Genomic DNA, 21,048 nt, shown 5'->3' on the forward strand with positions numbered 1-21,048 from the left:
TTTTGTAGTTTGAAAATCGGCAGTCTTGTTTCAGTTGTTTCCCGTGCCAAAATCAAATAAAAAAGTTTCAGCATCATTTCGAGCGGTAAATGGGGAAAAACGATATGAGCTATAAAAATCTTCGCTCGTGGACGATGTCAGGAACTTCAAGGGAGGAAAATCAATTTTTACACCTGATCTGACACGAAGAAATTCCTGCATCGCCATGTCGCTCAACATTTTTTATAGCCCTGAATTGGATCGACCGCATTCAGTGGAAACGAAATACTGTTTGTAAACATCGAACGCGACTGCAAAACAAAAGGACTATATTTCATTCACGGAAAAGTTTTAATGGGGAGTCGAGACGATGGTGCCGTCGATTTTGCACAGAAATGTGTATTAATTGGAAAAATCTATCCGATTCGCTTTTCACTCACGGGTCGTCTACCACCTATTGATCGGGGTCGCTTTTTTCAGCAGTTATTTTTCGTTTCTTCGCGATTTTAAAGGATGCAGTAGTGATTGGATAAAACTCCGGGTTTTTTTTATTGTTGTCAGGTTTTTATTCTGTTTTCTTTCCGTTTTTCCAATAGTGAATTCTTGGAGAGCCCTATTGTGAATTTTCACGAAATAAGCTCTAAAAAAATATTCAGTTTTTAGTAATTTGTCGATCGTATTCTTTCAACTAAAGATTGATAGTGGTCGTGGGATCGGAATAAATTTCACAAAGAACTCCAACTTCTTCTATGAGCGACGTTTCGCAACTTTATTGTTGCTTTCTCAAGCTCTAAAAAACATACAGACAACAGTGAATATACAAACATTACACAACAATAAAAAAAAATTCTCTACCTAGAATTCAACTGTGTTCCTCTAGTCCATGACAAAAAGATCGCAATAACATGTAGGTAAAACAGGTGACAGCGACACACTCCTTCCCGTCGTCAAATTCATACTGAATTTCATATTGTTGAATATTAATTATTATAGTACATCTGAACGGAAAAGAAATGCGCCTCCGTCATCGCTTTCATAAGAAGAGAAACATGAAAATACCGTTGAACAGAGAATTCACAAAATCTCACGAACTGGACAAATATTGGACAAACTAACTATTCTACTTTGAACATCAGTATTTCTTAAATAAAATTAAATTACACCTAAAACAAAAACAAAAACACAGTTTTTATTTTGTCTATAATCGATAAAGAAGCTTTCAAAAGAATAATTCTGCAGTGAACTGATGTGCTCCCACCTTCTCAATTCATACACTTGCCTGCAATAAGTAGGCCAGCGTACTGAATTGCCTGAATTAGAGGGAATATGGGACATATGCCATTGCCTTCGTCTCTTTAGACAAATCTGAATATAGTTAATGGCTCACTGGATATACCTAGTTGACAGCCTCAGTCTCTTATTCATATATTTCAGTTACTTTTTCTCTATTGTTATTAGTATTTTGTATAAAAGCTTGGCTTGAAAAAGATTGTTTTTTATTCAAATTTGTTACTCATTTAGTATCATCAGTAGCTTTTTTTTTCGTGAATATGTTCTTCACGACATTCCATCATTTTTTAATAATAAAGCTTTGGTCATGGAGTCTACTGATCATTTCCAGGAATCAACTATTCCAATTAACACAAAAATATAACAGGTTGAACGTATCTGCGAAAACCCCCCATTTATGTATTTTATAATTAATTCTGCAAAAAAACTACTTAAACATATATACAGATCCAACATCGACAAAACGTAACTTCTATTATAGTTACAGTCATTTTCATGATTGAATATCAAAATGTTTTTCATGAATATTGCATTTGAATTGAGTTGAAAACGAAACAAATCACTATTGATATTTGCATTGACCCAAATTCAAAAAGATACCAAAATCGGTTGAATCATTCGAATCATGAATTATGGTAGTAATTTACAGGGAGGAAAAAATATTAACAGTGGATTTCATAAAACGTTGATTGCCCGATCAACGATTTGACACTCACTCGATTTCTAAAACGAAATCACTGAAACCTTTTCATTTTTGAATATATTGAAGAAGTAGCAATCGAGAATAATTGAATGGACGTATGAACATCATACCGTAGATTCGGGTGACTTGGGACGATAGTTGAATTCAACTTGTCATATTTTCAATCTGAAAAAGTTGAAGAGGTTCGAATATGCTCAATGACTCAGACTATTGATTAGGATACATACCATGCTTCAGAATTCGGATATAAATTTTGAAAAAAATAAAATATACTTGTCCCAAGTCACCCACCAAGTTGGGAGGCTTGGGACACAAGTTAAAATCCATTGATTTTTCAACTCTCAAATGAAGAAGGTGACTTGGGACGGTGTATAGTTTTGAAAAATTAGAATTTGTGATTGTATAGTTGAAATTCGGTAAGGAAATCAAATGATAAAACCCTATTACAGCGAAAGTTAATATATTGCTACTCAAATGTGAAAAAACTAAACAAAACAAGGAAACTTTGATTTCTTTAGTAATAATATCCTCCGAAAAATCGGCATATTACCTGATGCCAATGCGCCGTTTGTATCTATTCGGCATTGTCCCAAGTCACTCTATGAAACAACAAAATAAATGAATGAAATCCGTGCTGCCGTTTGATTTGTAAACAACCTTGTTTCATGACATATCTAATATATCAATATCCCACGTATCCAGAAAAAAAAATTACACATGCACAAAGTGAAACACATGTACAGGATACTAGAAAGTATAAGGGCCATAAAAAAACTCGCTTTCACTCTCTTGAATTCGTTAATTTTTTCTGTCAATTCAAACACTCTGGTCACTACAAACTCTATAGAAATTAATTGTTTAATTAACCTAAAAGACGCTACACAATCTTATAAGTTTGTACCTTCACTCATAAATGGTAAGAAACAAAGAAATCTGCTAGGGGGGGTAATTGTCCCAAGTCACCCGAATCTACCGTTATGTAATTTTATGCGAAAATGGAATTCTGAATTATCATGACTGAATCATCGATTGAAAAAAAATTGAAGTCTATTCGTCAATCAAGCGTTGATTCCCCGATCAAGATTTATGAAACTCGGGGTAGAGCTTTCCTCTTCATACACTTTATTCACACCTGAAAAAGAGTCACGCAGTGCCAGGACACCCTGTATAAACATCTAACGCAAGTTTACTTTCCAAATAGCCTACAAAAGAGGCACAATAAATCAGGAACAACTCGTCCTAATCCTTTGTACCAGCTGGCTGCTGTTTATTTCAACATCGTGACCTTTACGTTTGTTTTAGAATTATTATGGACCGCTCCGGAGCTGCTCAGGCATTCGAGCCTTAGGAAGAGGGGGACGCAATCAGGTGACGTTTACTCCTTCGGGATAATTCTACAGGAGGTGGTGGTCCGCGGCGAGCCGTTCTGCATGCTTGCCTTGACGCCTGAAGGTGAGTGAATTATTGTGGAAGCAAATATTTGGGAGTGAATGTTTCGCAGTTTGTACGAAGGTGCTAGAAATAGCATAACCCTATTCAGGACGCTGTCAAGAATAGTTTGGGTGGTAAAATTTCATCCACTCCACTTTAATGAATGAGTTCTCGCCTGTGGAGTATGAGGGACCTTCACCCAAAATCACAAAATTGTATAATATTATGATACCTCCTTGAAAAACGACTGAATTGTTTGACTGACAATTGATTTTTGGACTTCATTCGGTTGATGGAAGCATTTCAGTCTTCAGAGTTCAAACAATAGATTTTATAGGTTTAGTATTGTCTGCCACCCTACTAGACCTGACATTGAATACACAGGATGGTGTAGAAATGCGGGATGTGATCTTTTATGTAGAGCATTAATATTTTGAGGGAAAACATTGGATCAAATATGCATCCCATCTAAGATATGATTTGAGACATTTTCTGTCGTTTCAAAAAGATCGGAAAATCTTTTTTCTTCTATCTGTTTCGAAAAAAAGAGGAATCCACTTCAACGTATTTCTGTATTTTTGACTTAAAACATTTCTAACTTTATTTCGATATAGCCTGTATAGATGACCTGAGTCGAATTTCGGAAATACCCCTTGCACTTTCTTCACTAACCTACTCTATTGAATATGTAGGTGGCAACTTGGTAAAAGTTAAATTTGTGACCTGGGCATGCACCATTTTGCAACCTCTCCTCTCGAAAATGAAGAAATTAAGACCAGATATAATAATAAAATAAAATAGCGTATAATACACGTGACTTTAATGGCCGTATGCAGCTTTTGATTAAACGAAGTTTAAACTCTAAAACGACGTTTCAGCATAGAATCTGTATGGGAAAAAAGACGTTTAAGGAATTATTCTCGTTTAATGAAACGGTGCATATGGCCATAAAGTACTCGGAACATTGCCTTCTGTGGTATCATATACAAGGTAATCTCTGACCAATAACCCATCGGCAGGGGGTAATAGGAGAGTACTATGAGGTCAATAAGGTGTCGGAAATGGGAACTCTCTTATGCCTACTGGTATGTGAGATAATGGGTGTTTCCTGAAAATAATAAAATATTCAAACCGATTGTTTTCAAACTGTTGATTTGATTTTGATGATATTTTTCAAGAAAAAACAAAACATTTATTTTTATGTCCGGGTACGAAAGAATCATAGAGAGTGATATTTTTGACAACTGATCATGGAAACAAAGGTCTTTCAGATAGAAATTATTTTTTAGCATTTATTCATAATCACATCATATTCCTTCAAGACTTATTTCGTCCTTTAATAGAAAAATCGAGATATGTATGCTATTCGAATAACAATGTTTATTATGTTCACGGAACTTTTTTTTCATGTACAGAGTGATGTTTTGGTACCGGGAAGTGAAGAATTAATTATCTAGTAGAGTACTCGTGAGAGTAGTGAGAGTAAAACTCTGTGATACAAGAGGAATTCAACTCAACCCATCAGAACCTTGAGGATAAGGGTAAAGGAAAAGAACAGATCTGTGACACGGGGCTGAATTTCTGAGGAATTGATTATTAGATAATCTGGCTAGGACAGTGTGGACAGTATTCAGCCTATCAATTCATGCATTATACAGGGTATCTGTAAACAAATGCTATGGACTTCATGAGATGATTCCTCGATTAAAATAAACAGGGGTAGTTCCTATAATTTTTTTTCCAATTCGACCTCCCTTCCCAGTTTTCAATTTTTTTTTACGGGTTCTAAAGAACCCAGTCATAAAACTATACATAATATGAAGCACTAAGTAGATGTTACTTACATTTTTTTTTAGATTTCATAACTTTATTATTAGGGGTTGAAAATAACAACCCCTTATGATTTTCCCTCAAAAATTGTTTTCGTGGGATAGATTTCCGAAAAATAAAATTCTCTTATGGTTTCCCATTCAATTCTGAAGGAATAAAGTCTCCTGCAAAATTTCGATACAGTCGATACTTTTCTCGGAATAAATAAAAACTTACAAGCAGTATACGAAGGTCTATGAAGGAGAGAGTTGATGCATGTATTGTAGCAGGAGGTAGTCATTCTATGGAACACTTAACGATGAAATGGAATGAACAATGATCAGAACTACTTGTAAGCTTTTATTTATTACGAGAAAAGTATCGACTGAAACAGAATTTTTTCTCCGGAATTAAATGGAAAACCATAAGAGAATTTTATTTTCTGAAAATCTATCCCACGAAAACAATTTTCAGAGGTAAATCATAAGGAGTTGTTATTTTCAACCTTTAATAATGAAGATATGAAGTCTGAAAAAATTGTGCGAGTGACATATCTACTTAGTGCTTCATATTATATTTATGTAGTTTTATAACTCAGTGATTTGAGAACCCGTAAAAAAAATTAAAAACTGTCAACTCGTCATCGCCTTCCAAAGGCTGTATCTTAAAAGGGAGGTCGATTTCGAAAAAAAATTATATGAACCCCTCTGCTTATTTTCATCGAGGAATCATCTCCCTAAGTCCTTCGCATTTGTTTACGAACACCCCGTATACAAAGAATATTGAAACGAATTCATTTAGATAAATTTCCTTCTATAGCGACGCTTTCTTTCACCAAACACGATTGTTCGGATGAACAAGAACGGGAACGGCCAGATGTTCCCATGCAGAAAAGACCGGAAATATCGAACAAACCCACGCTTTTATCGCCAGTAGCTACCGGGACGTCCCTCATTAACATTTATCCCATCCGGCGCGTAAAATGCTTATCCCTTACCGTCGCGACGGTTCGGGCTACCGACCGTAAATTTCTCGTTTTCGCTATGTTGGGACATTTCCATTGTACATCCGGGCTGAAAATAGCATTAAAGACTGTTGCAACGTTTCGGCCTTCTTGAAGCCGATACCTACTGGCTACTGGGATAGCTGGTTGAGGTTGACTGCGTCCATATATTAGGACGGCCTGTCGAATAAATTCCATATGTGAACTGGGTTTTCAGAACTTGAGACTGCAGGAAGCTTGGGAACTTCGAGGATATATTGAAAAATTCTACCATAGAACCAAACAAAATTTCAATGTCAAAATATGTTATTACTCAACATATTCTCCTCTTAATTGAATACATTTATTACAGTGAACCTGCAACGTCTCTAGACCTTTAAAAAAAATGTTTCTTCTTGCTCTGCAAACCAGACCTCCACAGCTTTCATTACCTCCTCGTTAGAAGAAAATTTACTAACTCCTAAACTTCTTTTTATGTTGAGGAAAGAGATGATGGTCGGATGGAGCCAAATCTGGTGAATAAGGGGGGTGTTCTAGTAATTCAAACCCTACCCTACCCTAATACAAAAAATCAATCATGATTACTCCATTGAAATCCCAAAAAACTGAAGCAAGAACTTTTTCAGCTGATTTTTGGACACGAAACTTCTTAGGTCTTGGAGAGCCAGAGTGTCGCCATTCCATCGATTGTTGCTTTGTTTTCTGGATTGTAGAAATGTTCCCAAGTCTCATCCATACTAACAATTCGGTTATAAGTCTACATTGGTTTCAAATCGAGCACAGATCGAACGCGATGCTTCTACCCTTGCATGCTTTTGGTCAACATTCAGACATTTGGGGATCCATGTTGCAGCAATTTTTCTCATGTCCAAATTGACGTGAACAATTATGATGAACGCGTTCGTATGAAATATTCAGTGCTTCAAATATCCGTTTTATCCCAATTCGACGGTCTGATAAAATCATGTCATGAACTGCATCGATATTTTCAGGGACTGACACAGAAACTGGCCTTCCCGATCGGTCATGATCTTCAATGGAAAATTTACCTCTTTTGAAGCTCGCAGTACAATTTTTTACGGTCGCATATGAAGGACATTGATAACCAAGGGTATTAAGCATATCCCCGTAAATCTGGAAACCTGTTAACCCTTTTAAATACAGGTACTTGATGATGGCTCGATACTCCAATTTTTCGATTTTCACAATTTCGGTGGACATCTTCTTTCTTTTATTTATTGCGTAACTCTGGTTTACTTTTTTAACCTCAAACTTCACACTGACACTTCAAATGAGTTATTGTTCGTTGCTGTGGTAACGCAATATTTTTTTTATGCTTGGATCTGGCAATCTGGTCTAGGCTAACTAGATATCAATACATCTTCGTATTAGAAAGTGACATAGGAAAGAGAATACCCAGTGTTAATGAATTTATTACAACAATTGTTTGTATGTATGTATGTATTGTATTTGGTCCGGAATGTTTACTGTTTCCAAAGATTGCAAATGTGATTTGTTTCTTCTTGAGGTCAGATTCTCAAACATATACTTCGAAAAGTTTTTTATACTTATAATTTGACCAAGAAGATATACGTACATGATGTATACGCTCATGGGGCAATACGTTTAAATATTAACCATGATTTTATCAATGAAAGTCTTTCCAATGACCAAGAGGCATTCGTGTTCAATGTGATGTTACCAAAAATTTCCTATTTCCGTAGAAATCATCGAAAAAGTTAAAAAACCGCCTCCCTTGATACGACCATCGGTGAGCAAAGGAGCCGCACCGCCAGAAGCAATAAACATAATGCGACAATGCTGGGCTGAACAGGCTGAGATGAGGCCAGATTTCAACGCTGTTCACGATCAATTCAAGAAACTCAATCACGGTCGGAAGGTGAACATCGTGGACACCATGTTCCAGATGTTGGAGAAGTACTCCAACAACCTGGAAGAACTCATCAGGGAGAGAACTGAACAGCTCGATATCGAAAAGAAAAAGACAGAACAGTTGCTCAACAGGATGTTGCCCAGGTGAGAAATTACTTTCTATCATTATTTTATACTGAATAACACTATCGTATTCCTTATCTTCAATAATATGGATAAATTGACTTGGGAGTGGAATAAGTTTAAATGAGAGACGTTAAGTCATTCCTTTAAGCGACGTTTAGCAACTTTATTGCTGCTTCTTCAAAGCTCTACAAAGAAACACATAGATAAATACAAATACCTACAATAACAATGGAGAATGTAACATTATATTACCTCGGAAGTGGAAAAACGTTCGTCAATCCTTCATTCAAACTTTGTGAAAATTGAAATTTCATTTGATAAATAATCGCACAAGTCAACGTATTGCTATGTAATATGATGGTAATATTTGCGTGCTACGCTGGCGTACAGACGTATGGAAACTAGTTTTTGATAATTGTCGAATAAACTCGAATGACGCGGCGCTCCCACCCCCACAAGCAAACATACACCCAGAAACAAATGATACAATTAAAATCAAAATAGAGTCACTTAACGTGACTCTGAAGAGTTGAAACTTATTCCACTCCCAAGACAATGTATCCATATTATTATTTCATACGTCTTCGTTGCTCGAACTTGTAGCCTGTAAAATGTTATTTGCAGCCAGTCGAATGAAAAGAAATGACATGATTATTGAGTTCAGGAAAATCTGACTATTGGAAGGTTGAGAAAGGTTTGTTGACTGCTATTCATAGAAGGATTTCCAAGGTTTCCTGAAAATATCTGACAGAAAAAGTGTAGAATGTAGTGTAGTGTATACTCCATTCACTTTTATTTTAGCACCCGGTTGGCCATGGAAATTTGACACATTTCACTCTGTATAGTACGAAAATGTGAGGTTATGAAACTTGTCAAAAAATTTTTGGGTTTTAAAACAACGCTATGTTGCCCGTTCTACGTAGAAGTTTCTGTTATTACGTATTTTATCACAATGTCGAATCTCTTCGGATAATATGTGACGAACATAATTGAAGTTTGTACAAACTGATTGAAGGCATACCAAATCCAGCTATTTGCATGGGTATTAGAAGAGATCAGTATAATATCATAATATGCACTAGCTCAAGAAGAGTTAATGTTCGTCATCTTCTTTGGCTAAAGTTTGAATACGTTACATCAGTTGTAGATTTCAAAAATATTAACCCGAAGATGAATTGCATATGATGCAGTGGTCGGGTATAGGTATCTCCCGAAGGAATTAACATATAATTACAAGAATGTTAAATTCTTCAACAAAAATCATTGTGCATCAATATAAGTAAAAGGAATTTAAGGAAGTTTCAAGTCAAGATGAACTTCACCTTTGAACAAAAATTTCACATGAATAAACAATTATAGGACAACTGGCGCGTATTTGTGGCTGTTCATCTTAATACATTGATATAATAATAATAATTAGGTATTTATTGGTACCTTAAGACATTCACAATGTACAGGACAAGTCAAATGAAAAATAGAAAAATCAATTTTCGGGAACTTCTATTATACGATGACATTCATCGAAAATCCTGTAGTAAACTTTTCGCATTAATTCACTCAGATATAAAATTCTCAAATGCCACCACTTTTTTGGGTCTCCCAATTGAAGGATATTCTTTGTCATTCTTTCACACTCTTTCTGATTGTGGAAATATTCAGCTGAAATATAACTCGTTTAGATTAAGATGAAACATTATATAAATTCTCTTACATTGAATATGTTCGCTACCGCCTGACGTATTGTGTGTTTTAGAATATCAGGGTATAACTAATTGAATGAGCGGACCTGAATTCTAAATAGCACTTTCTGAAACCCTCTCTCTCTTTTCAATCACTTTCTGCATTTTCGTAATAAAAATTGATATTAGTTGTGGCAACGTCGTTATGACATTAACGACATTTCATGAGTGCCAACCTTACGCCGTTCTAGTTACAAAAACTTGAGAAAATTATTTCATGGCCAACCGACTGCTAAAATAAATGTGAATGGAGTATAGAATCGAAGATAGTGTACCTGTACACTATTTTCCAGAGTATCTGCTATTTCTAACCGATTCACCAGATTTCATAGTGATCGTGCACTTACTTTATTGGATGATTTTTATTTCAGTTCGGTGGCAGACAAACTGAAGATAGGTCTGCCTGTCGATCCAGAAGAATTCGAAGAAGTCACCATCTATTTCTCGGATATTGTTGGGTTCACTACAATATCCGCTCATTCTACTCCATTCCAGGTGGTAGATCTTCTGAATGATCTGTATACATGTTTCGATGCTACCATAAATGCCTATAACGTTTATAAGGTAGAGACCATTGGTGACGCCTACATGGTGGTCGGAGGATTGCCTGTTAGGATTTTAGATCACGCAGAACAGGTAAGTGAAGATTCTAAACAAAATATAGATATTTGCTCATTGGTTTGTTCAAGACTTTGGAAAAAGTTCTTCTTTCTTTATAGAAACTCAAACTGTCGGAATATTCTGCAGTACATCTAAGACCATCATCAATATATTGCCTTCCTCTGATTATTTCAAACTTGAGGTTAAAATTCAAGTGCTCGACGAAAATTTTCGTATCTTAAAGCGCAGAGAGCTTCTTATGTGCTCTCATGAAAAATTAATCAAGTTAAGGTTTCTCAAAGTGTTCGTAGAAAGATGGTGAATAAATGATTTATGGGTACATGGTAGTTTAATTTTGTGCAATGAGATAAGGAAGTAGCGAAAATGAGTTCATAACAGATAATGAAGGAGTAATATTAATGAAAAAACCAATAAAGATAGTCAAAACAAGAAGGTGAACGCGATAATTATAAGATAAGGGTTTGCGATCAATTTCAGATGATTATTATTGTGGATATTGAGCAAGTGAACAGGTGAAAATGCAATTACTTACCCCAACAGGCTTAAGAAGAAACTTGGGCTGATCTCCCTTGGTCTGGTAGCAGAAAGGGGGTTCCAAAGAGAAGGCAAACAGGAAACTTACGTTCCTTCCGTACAAGCTTTGTGGCTATCACCTCGCTGATAGAGAAAACATAAGGCACTTCACTCAAAGTTACTCAACATCACCTTGGTTTACTTAATATAAATGATTTCACTATAATAGAGATGACAAATGGTGTGATTACTGCGGCGATATTACAGAGGAGTACTTTGTTTTTAATAGAAAACTTTCGACGCGTCAGATAATGAAAATTTTTATTATTATGATGATATACAGATGGAGAGTTTTATTTCCTGTCCGCAAGGCGTCGCTAGCAACTGGGACAAAAACGCCTGACAAACCCGAATCAGGCAACCTTACATTCACGACTGGACACTAATGATTAAGTCCGGCTGGCGCTAGGGTCTATTTAAAACTTCCCCTGTTGAAATTTGCAGTTTTCATTGCCATGAAATGAAATATAGATATTGATGTTATATTAATGAATAGTAGCTCTTCTTTCCGAAATAACATCATAATTATATTAAATTTAAATAGAAAAACGATTTTTATTAGTGGGATAGCAGCAATCTTCAATTAAATTGTGAACTCTTTTTTCTAGCTCGAGCTTTCGAGATTATTTATTTTTATCTCTTCATCAGGAGAACTACAATTCAATAACACGTTAGTAAAAAGGACATAAATGAATATTATAAAAGGCTTACGAAATTGAGAATATATCAATTAGAGAAGGAATAGTGTATAAATATATGGAAGGTCATCAACAGTTTTTAAATTTTCAATTTTGACTCAGAATGTCAGTTGACAATATATCATTTCACCATCACTTGGAATATAAATAAAAAGACCTTTTCATCAGGGAAGAGTAGATTCTGCTCATAGTTTCGGTCTTATTCGATCCCGTCAGAGCAACAACTCTAACCTCGACGGAATAGAACAAAATGATGGACCCTTTATTAAACTGCATCCACATTTTGCCGCTCAGTTCCGATCGACAAAGCCGATATGTATATCTGTTACGGCTAAAGATAGGTGTGAGCATAAACTTAAGATTAGCCGGCTAAACTTAGGTTTATATTCGAGGATCGGCTAAAGTTCGATAAAATATTCATCTGCGTTAGGGCATTTCATCTTTAGCCGGCTAATGTGCACATTACCCAAAACGGAACGGCTAAAAATGTATTCGACGGACACGCGGAGAGGTGATGTCTCATGAATGGTCGGATGGGAGAGGACGAACGCACACTTTTTTGTTTAAATTTTTAGAATTGAAATATGCAAAAGAGCATCGAATGTATTAGGGTTGTATTTATCAAGTTATTTTCATCTGTTTAGGAGATTTATGCTCTTCAAACCGAGCCTAATTTTTGAAAAACCATAATATGACCTCACAAGAAAATGAGATATTAGACATAAAATTTTTTTTCTGTAAACAAAAGTATATTTTCCCTACCATTCAATAATTGGGTTTACGGAAAAATTACGAAATAGGAACTATAGTTTCTAACGTTGCAATTTCTTTCCAACCAATTCTTTCGCAAAAAAGAACAAAAAAAAACTATGAACATGAACATAGTTGAAAACACTTTCTCTAGCTGATTTTGTTAAAAATTTCTTCACGAGTCATTGAACTTACGGGTTCCAAAATATGACTCTATAATCTGTCGCCAGATTATAGAGTTAACTCTATAATCTTTGAGCCAAATAGTCCAGTTAACTACAAACTACAAAGATTGGGTTCTTCTACTTATATTTTTCTAGAATTTATCCTTTGGTATTTTGATGAAGAAGTTCGCGGCATCATTCTTATCTTCATTATCTCCTTCTGCTCATTCAATTTCCCTCAAATTATGAATAATAACAAGATAAAAAAAAATCATTAACACTACAGTTTTCCCTCACACTCAAAATAGCATGTCATGAATTTTGTCATCAAGCGTTTAGATTTTTAGATTCGTCAATACGAATTTGTTGAGACACAGTTGAAACAAATATATCTTCATTCTCCAATTTCCCAACTGCTTAACAGAATGCTTTTCTGCTATTAAAATAAGGCCCGGTACTTTCACGTTCGAATAAATAAATTTATTCGATAGATAAGTCTTATTCGTAGGATAAGTGAGTATGCAGTCTTTTCACTTTCAGATAGTGTTATTCGTCGAATAAATCTGTCATTGAAACTCGTTAATAACATTTTATTTGTCATAGATCGAATATCGGTACGTCATTATTGGTTGAATTTTTAAGATTCTGGATGTATGGCTATTTTTTGAGTGATTTTCACGAAATATTTGCTTTGTAGTTGGAATTATGACAAATTCTACAATAAGGTCTCTTATGTTACATTAATCAGTGAAAAGTAGTATACCATGTTTTCATAGAATTATTATTCGTCAAATAATTTCATCTGAAAGCACCGAAATAAGGTATCCTTCAGATAGGAAATTATTTGACGGATACTTATTGACAGTGAATAGAATTTATTCGAAGGTGAAAGTACCGGGCCTAAGTAAAATTCATACAAAAAATGCATTGCATTAATAAATTGATTATACTCGTATTACTATTTCTTTACATTCTTTTAATTGCCGAAAAATTTCGCCCCTCAGGCCTTCTACATTTTTAGCCGATGGGATGTGGTTACACTTAAGTTTAGCCGGCTAAAGATAGAAGAAACTAACATTAGCAAAAACCCGAAGCTAAACCTAAGTTTAGCCGGCTAATCTTAAGTGTATGTTCACACCTATCTTTAGCCGTAACATATCAACCATTGAACTCTTTTAGAGCTTGTCCAGATGCGGCGAGAAACGCGCGATCGGCTACGCGCGTAGTATTTCATGTTGCGTCCACATGTAGCGTTAGGCCTGCCGCAGACATGCAACTTTTCAGTTTCGCGATAGTTGCGCAACAGTTTGATTGCAAGCGGTTCGAGGGCGCACACATACGCAATCGCTTAGTTTGTGTCGAGGCTGAAACTATTCGATCGCAAAACTTTTCAGTTGCATGTCTGCGCGGTTCCATATGAGCATTGTACTCACTTCTGCAACTAAACTGATACCCACATACACATCGGCTTTGAAGATCGGCACACAGTGGCATAATGTGGATGCAGCTTCAGAAAAGTATGAATGAATATTTTTGGGTCCATTCCTACTCTCTGTTTGCAGGAACCGTTTTGGGGTCATCAAGCAGTCGAATGGAAGTTTCTGGAAACGTTCGAATTCACGGCACCATTGCCTCAAACATCTACCCAAATCATGGAAAAGAGATAACCGAATATTAATTTACATACATTAAATATATTGATCAAGAAATCATTAATGTTATACGATCTAAGTCTAACCCTCCGATCACAAGAAGTATCAAAAGAAAGACATTGAGAAGATGGTGGATGGTTAGTTTGATTTAGATCGTAACATTTTATGATTTTGTATATCAATGGATATCATGTTTCTGAATTAATGTTGACTTTATTTTTCTGCTTCGATATTATGAAGGCGTTATCCTTTTTTACGATTCACCAGCTGTCATTTTCGTGAATTTCAGCTTTTCGAAAAGCTATCTCAGGTACAAGAACGTTTTTTCTTCACGACTTTCATTCTGTTGTATCACGAAATCAAAAAAGCTCTCAATTTTCAAGCAGGCACAAATAAATCTCCATCCGCGAACTTGAAGTACGCGCCTGCACAAGTTTTCCTTTCACAAAGCCCTCGTCAGGATGTTCACATGGCAGTGACTAAATACGCCGTTTCTGTCAAATCGACATCATTTGTGGAACTCGAATATGACTTCGCTTTACAAAGGAGATACTTTATTAGCAACCCTGTTTTCCAACTCGCTTCGAGCCTTTCAGCAAAGGCGTGGAAAGAAGCTATATCAACGCTTCCAGAGGTGATACATCAATTTCAGTCATATCGTTGACACCGTATTTCGAGCCAACAGTTTCGCGAAGACTGATGGGGTGAATATTTATACCTGTATCATCAAGCATTTCGATATTTCCATCTTCTCACAACGCAATTTATAGCGGAGCCATTTGCGTACGTCGTAACGCTGACGCATGACTTTCAATGAACATACCTACAATTTTATAGATGTGGAATCACTGTATAATTTCGTTCTTCTTTCAAAAGGTTCGGAAATCATTTTTTCGATCTCAAGGAAAGAAAAAGTCATATTACTTCTTACGGACTAATTTAAGTAGGAAAAGTCTACTATTTTTGTAGGCAAACATTTTTCGTCCACAGATTCAATCTGTGAACTCTTTTGGTCCGCTGTAGTTAGATTATAGGACAAAGTACAAGAGCGGCGATTGGGTCGTTTAAGTTACTTTACGAGTCAATAAAAACATCAATTCTTTCAGAAATCCGTTAGATTTTACTAGTGAATTAGGAACGTAGTTTGAATATAATGTGTGTTCATAATAATAAAGAATGGATAGTGATATCGATATATGTAGATATGAGTAACGCTCCTCCAGAGCCTGTGGAATTGACAACTACGGCGACGTAGCCGGGGCTAGCGAACAGGAAAGTACTTATTTTCATTAATTTATGTGAGGTCAACGAAAAAATGTTATATGCACCTCGGCTACTCAAAAAATATTTCTCTTCCTTGGTCGACAAAAAAAAAAGTTCCATAGGGACGCGAAAAATGATATGGAACCAGAATATTGGAAGAAAGAAAAGCATTTCACGAATTTGGGACTAGAAGGAAACCCGATATAAACTAAGCAGCAAGTGGAGTGGGATAGCTAGAAAATGGCTTCATTTTGACTAGCTATAACTTCGATTTTGGATTTTAAGCCAGCGGTGCAAAGCTCTATCATTTTTCTGGGCGTCACTGGAACACGGTATTTTTTTCTTCATTGCCTACTTGTTGTACAGGGTGTGAATGGAAGTCAACAAAAAATTTCCTCTTTTGACAAAGAATTTGGAAATATTGGGGAGAATTACAGAATCTTTTTTTGATCTTGTTTTTGTCCTTTTTCTGATATATTGCGTTGATGAACAAATATCACCATTTCATGAAAGCCTGGTTTTTTCTTAAAATTTCAGCTAAACTTTCACGTTTCTCCACCGATGTATGTTGGATTTTTCATTAGCGGTGTGAAGCACGATCCCTATTCGTCTACACGTAACTGACAGAGGCTTTTATTTCGTTGTACAGGGTGTGCATATGAAGAAAGAAAATTTTTCCCTCCAACGCGTAGAATTTTAAGATATGTGATGTGGGCTTTTACGGATTTTTTTCTTATTTTGGGTGAATTTTTGGGTCAATGCCTCTGAACGTTTTCCCCAGTTTTTCGATATATTGCGTTGTTATGAAAATATCCTCATCTCATTAAATTCTTCGCGTGGGAACTTATTATCCACCAAATATCGAAAAAGTCTGTAATTCCACCACTACCAACTTCTTCGACCAAAAAGGAAATTGTCTCTTTCCCTACATTCACTCCCTGTATATCAAGTGGGTAATGAAGAAAAAATACCCTGCGCCAGTGGAGCTCAGAAAAAGGATATAGCTTTTCAGCTCTGGCTAAAACTTCAAAATCGGCGAAGTAATATCGAAGTTATAGTTGGTCAAACAAAGGCAATTTTTAGGTGTCCCACTTCATTTGCTGCTTAGTTTATATCAGGGATCCGAGGAACACCCCAAACCTGACCACCACCATGAGGCCTCAAACAGAGCTTAATCCCCTCTGGAGGGGGAGAGTGAAAGCAGCCAGGCTTAAGTCATTGATCCTAAGCAATATGTTCTTGAGTAGTTAAAGTTCGAATTATGTGCAAAACAGTTTATTCGCTTTGAATCTGAAGGTTATTAACTGTAGCAATGATGTAGGTACAATATGAGGAAACAATTCAAATTTCGCGCTACCGGTATCGTAAATAGCTTTCGACATACTAATAGCAAGGCACAACCATTGAACTCTAAAAGAACTTCTTTCAAAGTTCAATGGGCACAACTAGTGGCAGCTCCATTTTGGCCGCCATCAGAACAGTTCGGGGGTGAAAGGGTTGAACGTGATTTTGTTATTAGGAAGTAAGAAACTTAATTTCAATTACTGTTTGTTACAATGTCTGAAAATTTCATAAGGTGCGTGGTGTTATTAAGTTCTACTGCTTTCATTGATTTATATTGTTTCACAAACAATGAGCCTTTTTAATAATAGCTGTAAAAGTTTAAAGAAGAAATCTGTTGAATAGACTTAAGGGAGTGCGAGAGACTTAACCCATGCTATGGTCGGGAGACATAATCAGTGGTCCAAGATTCCCGCACTGAGCCTATAATAAGCCCGTTTGTAACAGCCGAGAATTCTCTACCAAATTTTGCCAAGAAAACGGCAGAGATTATTTTGTATGCAACTGAACAAACAATTCTACCGAAAGTGCATATTTAACGGTAAAGAATTCACGGCGCATGAATTTTCGAGTAAATTTTCTAGAGAATTGTCGGCTGTTGCAAACGGGCTTGAGATAATAGTTTTCTCAAAAAAAGGAAATTGAAAATAGAAATAATTATAAAAAAATATACAGAGGTTCAAAAAAATAAAAAACATCTCGATCTCGGAAATAAGTGAGAGTGACTCTGAAATAGGAAATATGTATTTCATACGCTGATACATCTGATGATGAAAACCTTGAGATATAGACAATTGTTGGTCTTTGGAAATTATTTTGTTTAAATGTTTTTTCTGATAAACAAACTTATGGTCGTCTTCCTCGCCTCCTGCTCAACTCTCCCGTGGGTTAAAGTGACATGTGCCAATTTTCGGTTCCTAAAAAAAGAATTTGTGTAGGTACACAAAATTTTCATCTCACCATCACTCTACAATTATTTATCGTTACCTATTTATTTGGGTATGATATCTTCACGCAAAAAAGTGAGTTGCTACCATCTACTGGCTCTACTCTTGGCTCTCCAAACATATATTTCAAGAATTGAAATATTCTGAAATTCGGTGAAGTGTTCTTCATTATTCCTGAGTCCTCGTGTCGTAGCTGAAATGCCTGGCATTTTCACCAGCAGACTTTCAAGAGTGTAATCATCTTTTTTCTCTGAGAACCAGCAGCGCGAAACGGCAATAAAACTAAATGAATAACAAGGTGTCAGTCGCATTCTATCCCGAATACTTCCAAATGAGTAATCGGACAATAACAGCTTGTCCCCCGTCGTTATTAATTTGAGATTTCATTTTCTCGTATACCCTGGAGTCGACGTAATCGGATTTTCATCGACGGCACTGAGGAAAACGTCTGCCCCATTTTATGCTATTCCGAAAATGGTGGAATTCGAAACACGTCTGAGAAAAGACGGTTAAGGGGGAGGATTTTCTGAATGCTTCAAAGATTGAATTGATGGAAAGATTGGCGTGATTTTGCATTTATTTGATGATGGGATTCGTTCTCGATATTTTTGATCATGTAACAGCTCATTGATTCTCATTTACTTAGTTGAAAAAATCGCCCAAATCAGACTTATTGAGAGTCCATTCGATAGGATACGCCAATATATGTTCAACATACAGTTCCACTTTTAATTTTGAAGTTATTATAAGGCGTTATAAAATGGAATATACCAAAGACATTTACCACATCCGTAGCTCCCTTGGTTAACGAACATATTATTGCTTGGGTTGACCAACATAGCTAAACCACTGACCATAACCTCCTCCTCAATTATTTAGCACTTTACAGGGCCTGCTGAAGCTCTAAACATTATTAGCCAGCTGTTTCCATCTACTGCAGTCCTGTCCCAGGTGACGCCTTCATGCATCTTTTTTTTTCTATCAAGGTATTCATTCGATATTTCCATCTCAATGGAGATCTCCCTCTTGGTCTTCAGCCTTCCACTTTCCCTTCAACAACCATTAGCTCCATAGTGCCTGTTCTTCTGGCTATGTGACCGAACTAACAAACAATCTTGCTTTAATGTTTAGCCCTTCCAAGATCAACTGATTGGTTCTGTGCTCCGTCCAAGACACGCAAAGAGTGATTCTGAACACCCTTTCGTCCTTCTTGATAGTCTATGTTTCATGCTTCAGCTACATAATTGGCATATGCGGGCGCTGATCAATCTAATCTTTGTGTTTCTTGTTATGGTTCGATATTTCCATAATTTGGTTGATTAGTCTGTTGCAGTCCGGACAATTTTCAGTCTGCGCTTGATTTCTGAGGTGCTGTCGCCATTATAGGTAAGCATAGAGCCGAGATATACAAACCTATCCATCACCTCGAATGTGGCCACTTGCCTTTTTTTGGGTGAGTTATTATTCGCCCTATGTATAATGAATATTTTTTCGGTTGTTACCTGAAGTTCAAATTCTGGGGGGTCATTTTCATATCATCTGCTGCCGGTATAAATATATCATCAGATCATCAGACTTTTTTTTCTGTCTTCTTTGGTGATGTCTCCATACCATTTTTCTAGTACTTGTCTCAACTCAATATACAGAGTGAGTCTTTGACTCGTGCAAATATTTCAACAGTAGATCCTTGGGGTCGAAAGAAACATTTTTTTTCTACACCATTTTTTCTGATTCAGTGCTGAAAAAAGATATAGCAATTTTAAGTTTTCATAATGAGCTGTGCCACCCCTGGAAAAACAAAATAACCCTCAGAATAACTAGCTGAATCTGTGACATTACACATCTGTGAATCTTTCGAAAAGGGTACCCAATTTTTCGAATTTCGCAGATATCAAATTACTCGAAAACAGCGCATTACGAGAAAATATGAGGAATGATCTTATTATGCAAAAAGTTCAAATATAAATGAAAAACTATATTCATTCATTTCATTCGATAAAACCGTTTGTGAGATATAAATTTTTTTTACGGTTTCACAACAGACTGTATCTTTTGAACGGTGCCGATTCGGAAAAAATGGTGTCTAAAGAAAAAAAGTCAAACTTTTGACCTCAATAAGAATCTATTGTTTAAATATTTTTACGAGTAAAAGACGTACCCCGTATACAGGGTGTTTCATTGGTAAATGAAGATACGGTAACCTGAGCTAGAGCTACCCTAGGCGAGTCCAAAAAACCCATATTAGATAGGTCTAATCAATTCCATTACCGAGATACAGGGTGCTTCATGTATTCACCTAAAATTTTAATTTCTCATAACTTTTGAACCAACCAGTATAGTCGGTTGATTTTTGGAATATATGATTCACTTACACAGGTCTTAGAACGATTTGTAACCAAAATAAGCAAAGAAATCATTCCTCACTTCGCTTTCCCTGGAGTTTTCTTTTAGCAAAATGAATCTCATTGAAAATTTTCTGCTCTTTTCAAATATCTCCATCAAATCCAAAAATTTTGATTTACAGGGTGTTGAATCCCAGCTTGGAAGATGTCCCATATTTTTCAATTACGGACCTGGAATTTTTTGGAAATTTAAATGTGAATCTATCGACCTGTGCAAGTGAACCATATATTCCAAATATCAACCGACTATACTGGTTGGTTCAAAAGTTATGAGAAATTGAAATTTAAGGTGAATACATGAAGCACCCTGTATCTCGGTTATGGAATCGATTAGACCTATCATATATGGGTTTTTAGGACTCGCCTACGGTAGCTCTAGTTCAGGTTACTGTATGTTCATTTAGTAATGAAACACCCTGTATAATAAGTGAATATTTTACAGAAAAAGTGACAGTATGTATCCCTGTCTAGTTCTTTTTCTTTTCTTGTTCTGAAAGCTTTTGAGTTTCTTATATTTTAACTCAGGTCGATTTTTTATCATAAAGATATTCATCTGGTTAACCAGTCGTTGGGAAGCTTCTCTTTTGCTCATTGTGCTCCAGAGAAGATGCCATCTCAAGAACTCAGAATCTTTTCTGTTGTTCACGAAGCAGAGCAGTATTAG

General features: G+C 36.0%; 1 protein-coding gene and 1 long non-coding RNA gene across 2 annotated transcripts in view; one reads left to right on the forward strand and one right to left on the reverse strand.

The window, feature by feature from the left end:
- The window catches only part of LOC123312206 (retinal guanylyl cyclase 2-like), a 147,849-nt gene that overhangs the window by 93,725 nt on the left and 33,076 nt on the right, over positions 1–21,048 (forward strand). The window contains exons 10-12 of the mRNA XM_044896503.1: positions 3,275–3,424; positions 7,940–8,252; positions 10,345–10,609. Of these exons, the coding sequence (XP_044752438.1) occupies positions 3,275–3,424; positions 7,940–8,252; positions 10,345–10,609 (728 nt within the window). The remainder of the gene's footprint in view (positions 1–3,274; positions 3,425–7,939; positions 8,253–10,344; positions 10,610–21,048) is intronic.
- LOC123312207 lies at positions 721–1,012 on the reverse strand. The gene is made up of 2 exons (XR_006537587.1): positions 835–1,012; positions 721–769 (listed from the first exon to the last, which is right to left on the reverse strand). It is a non-coding gene; the product is annotated as an uncharacterized LOC123312207 (long non-coding RNA).

This window comes from Coccinella septempunctata, chromosome 4 (genome assembly GCF_907165205.1).
Source record: "Coccinella septempunctata chromosome 4, icCocSept1.1, whole genome shotgun sequence".
NCBI classification, from domain to species: Eukaryota; Metazoa; Arthropoda; class Insecta; order Coleoptera; family Coccinellidae; genus Coccinella; species Coccinella septempunctata.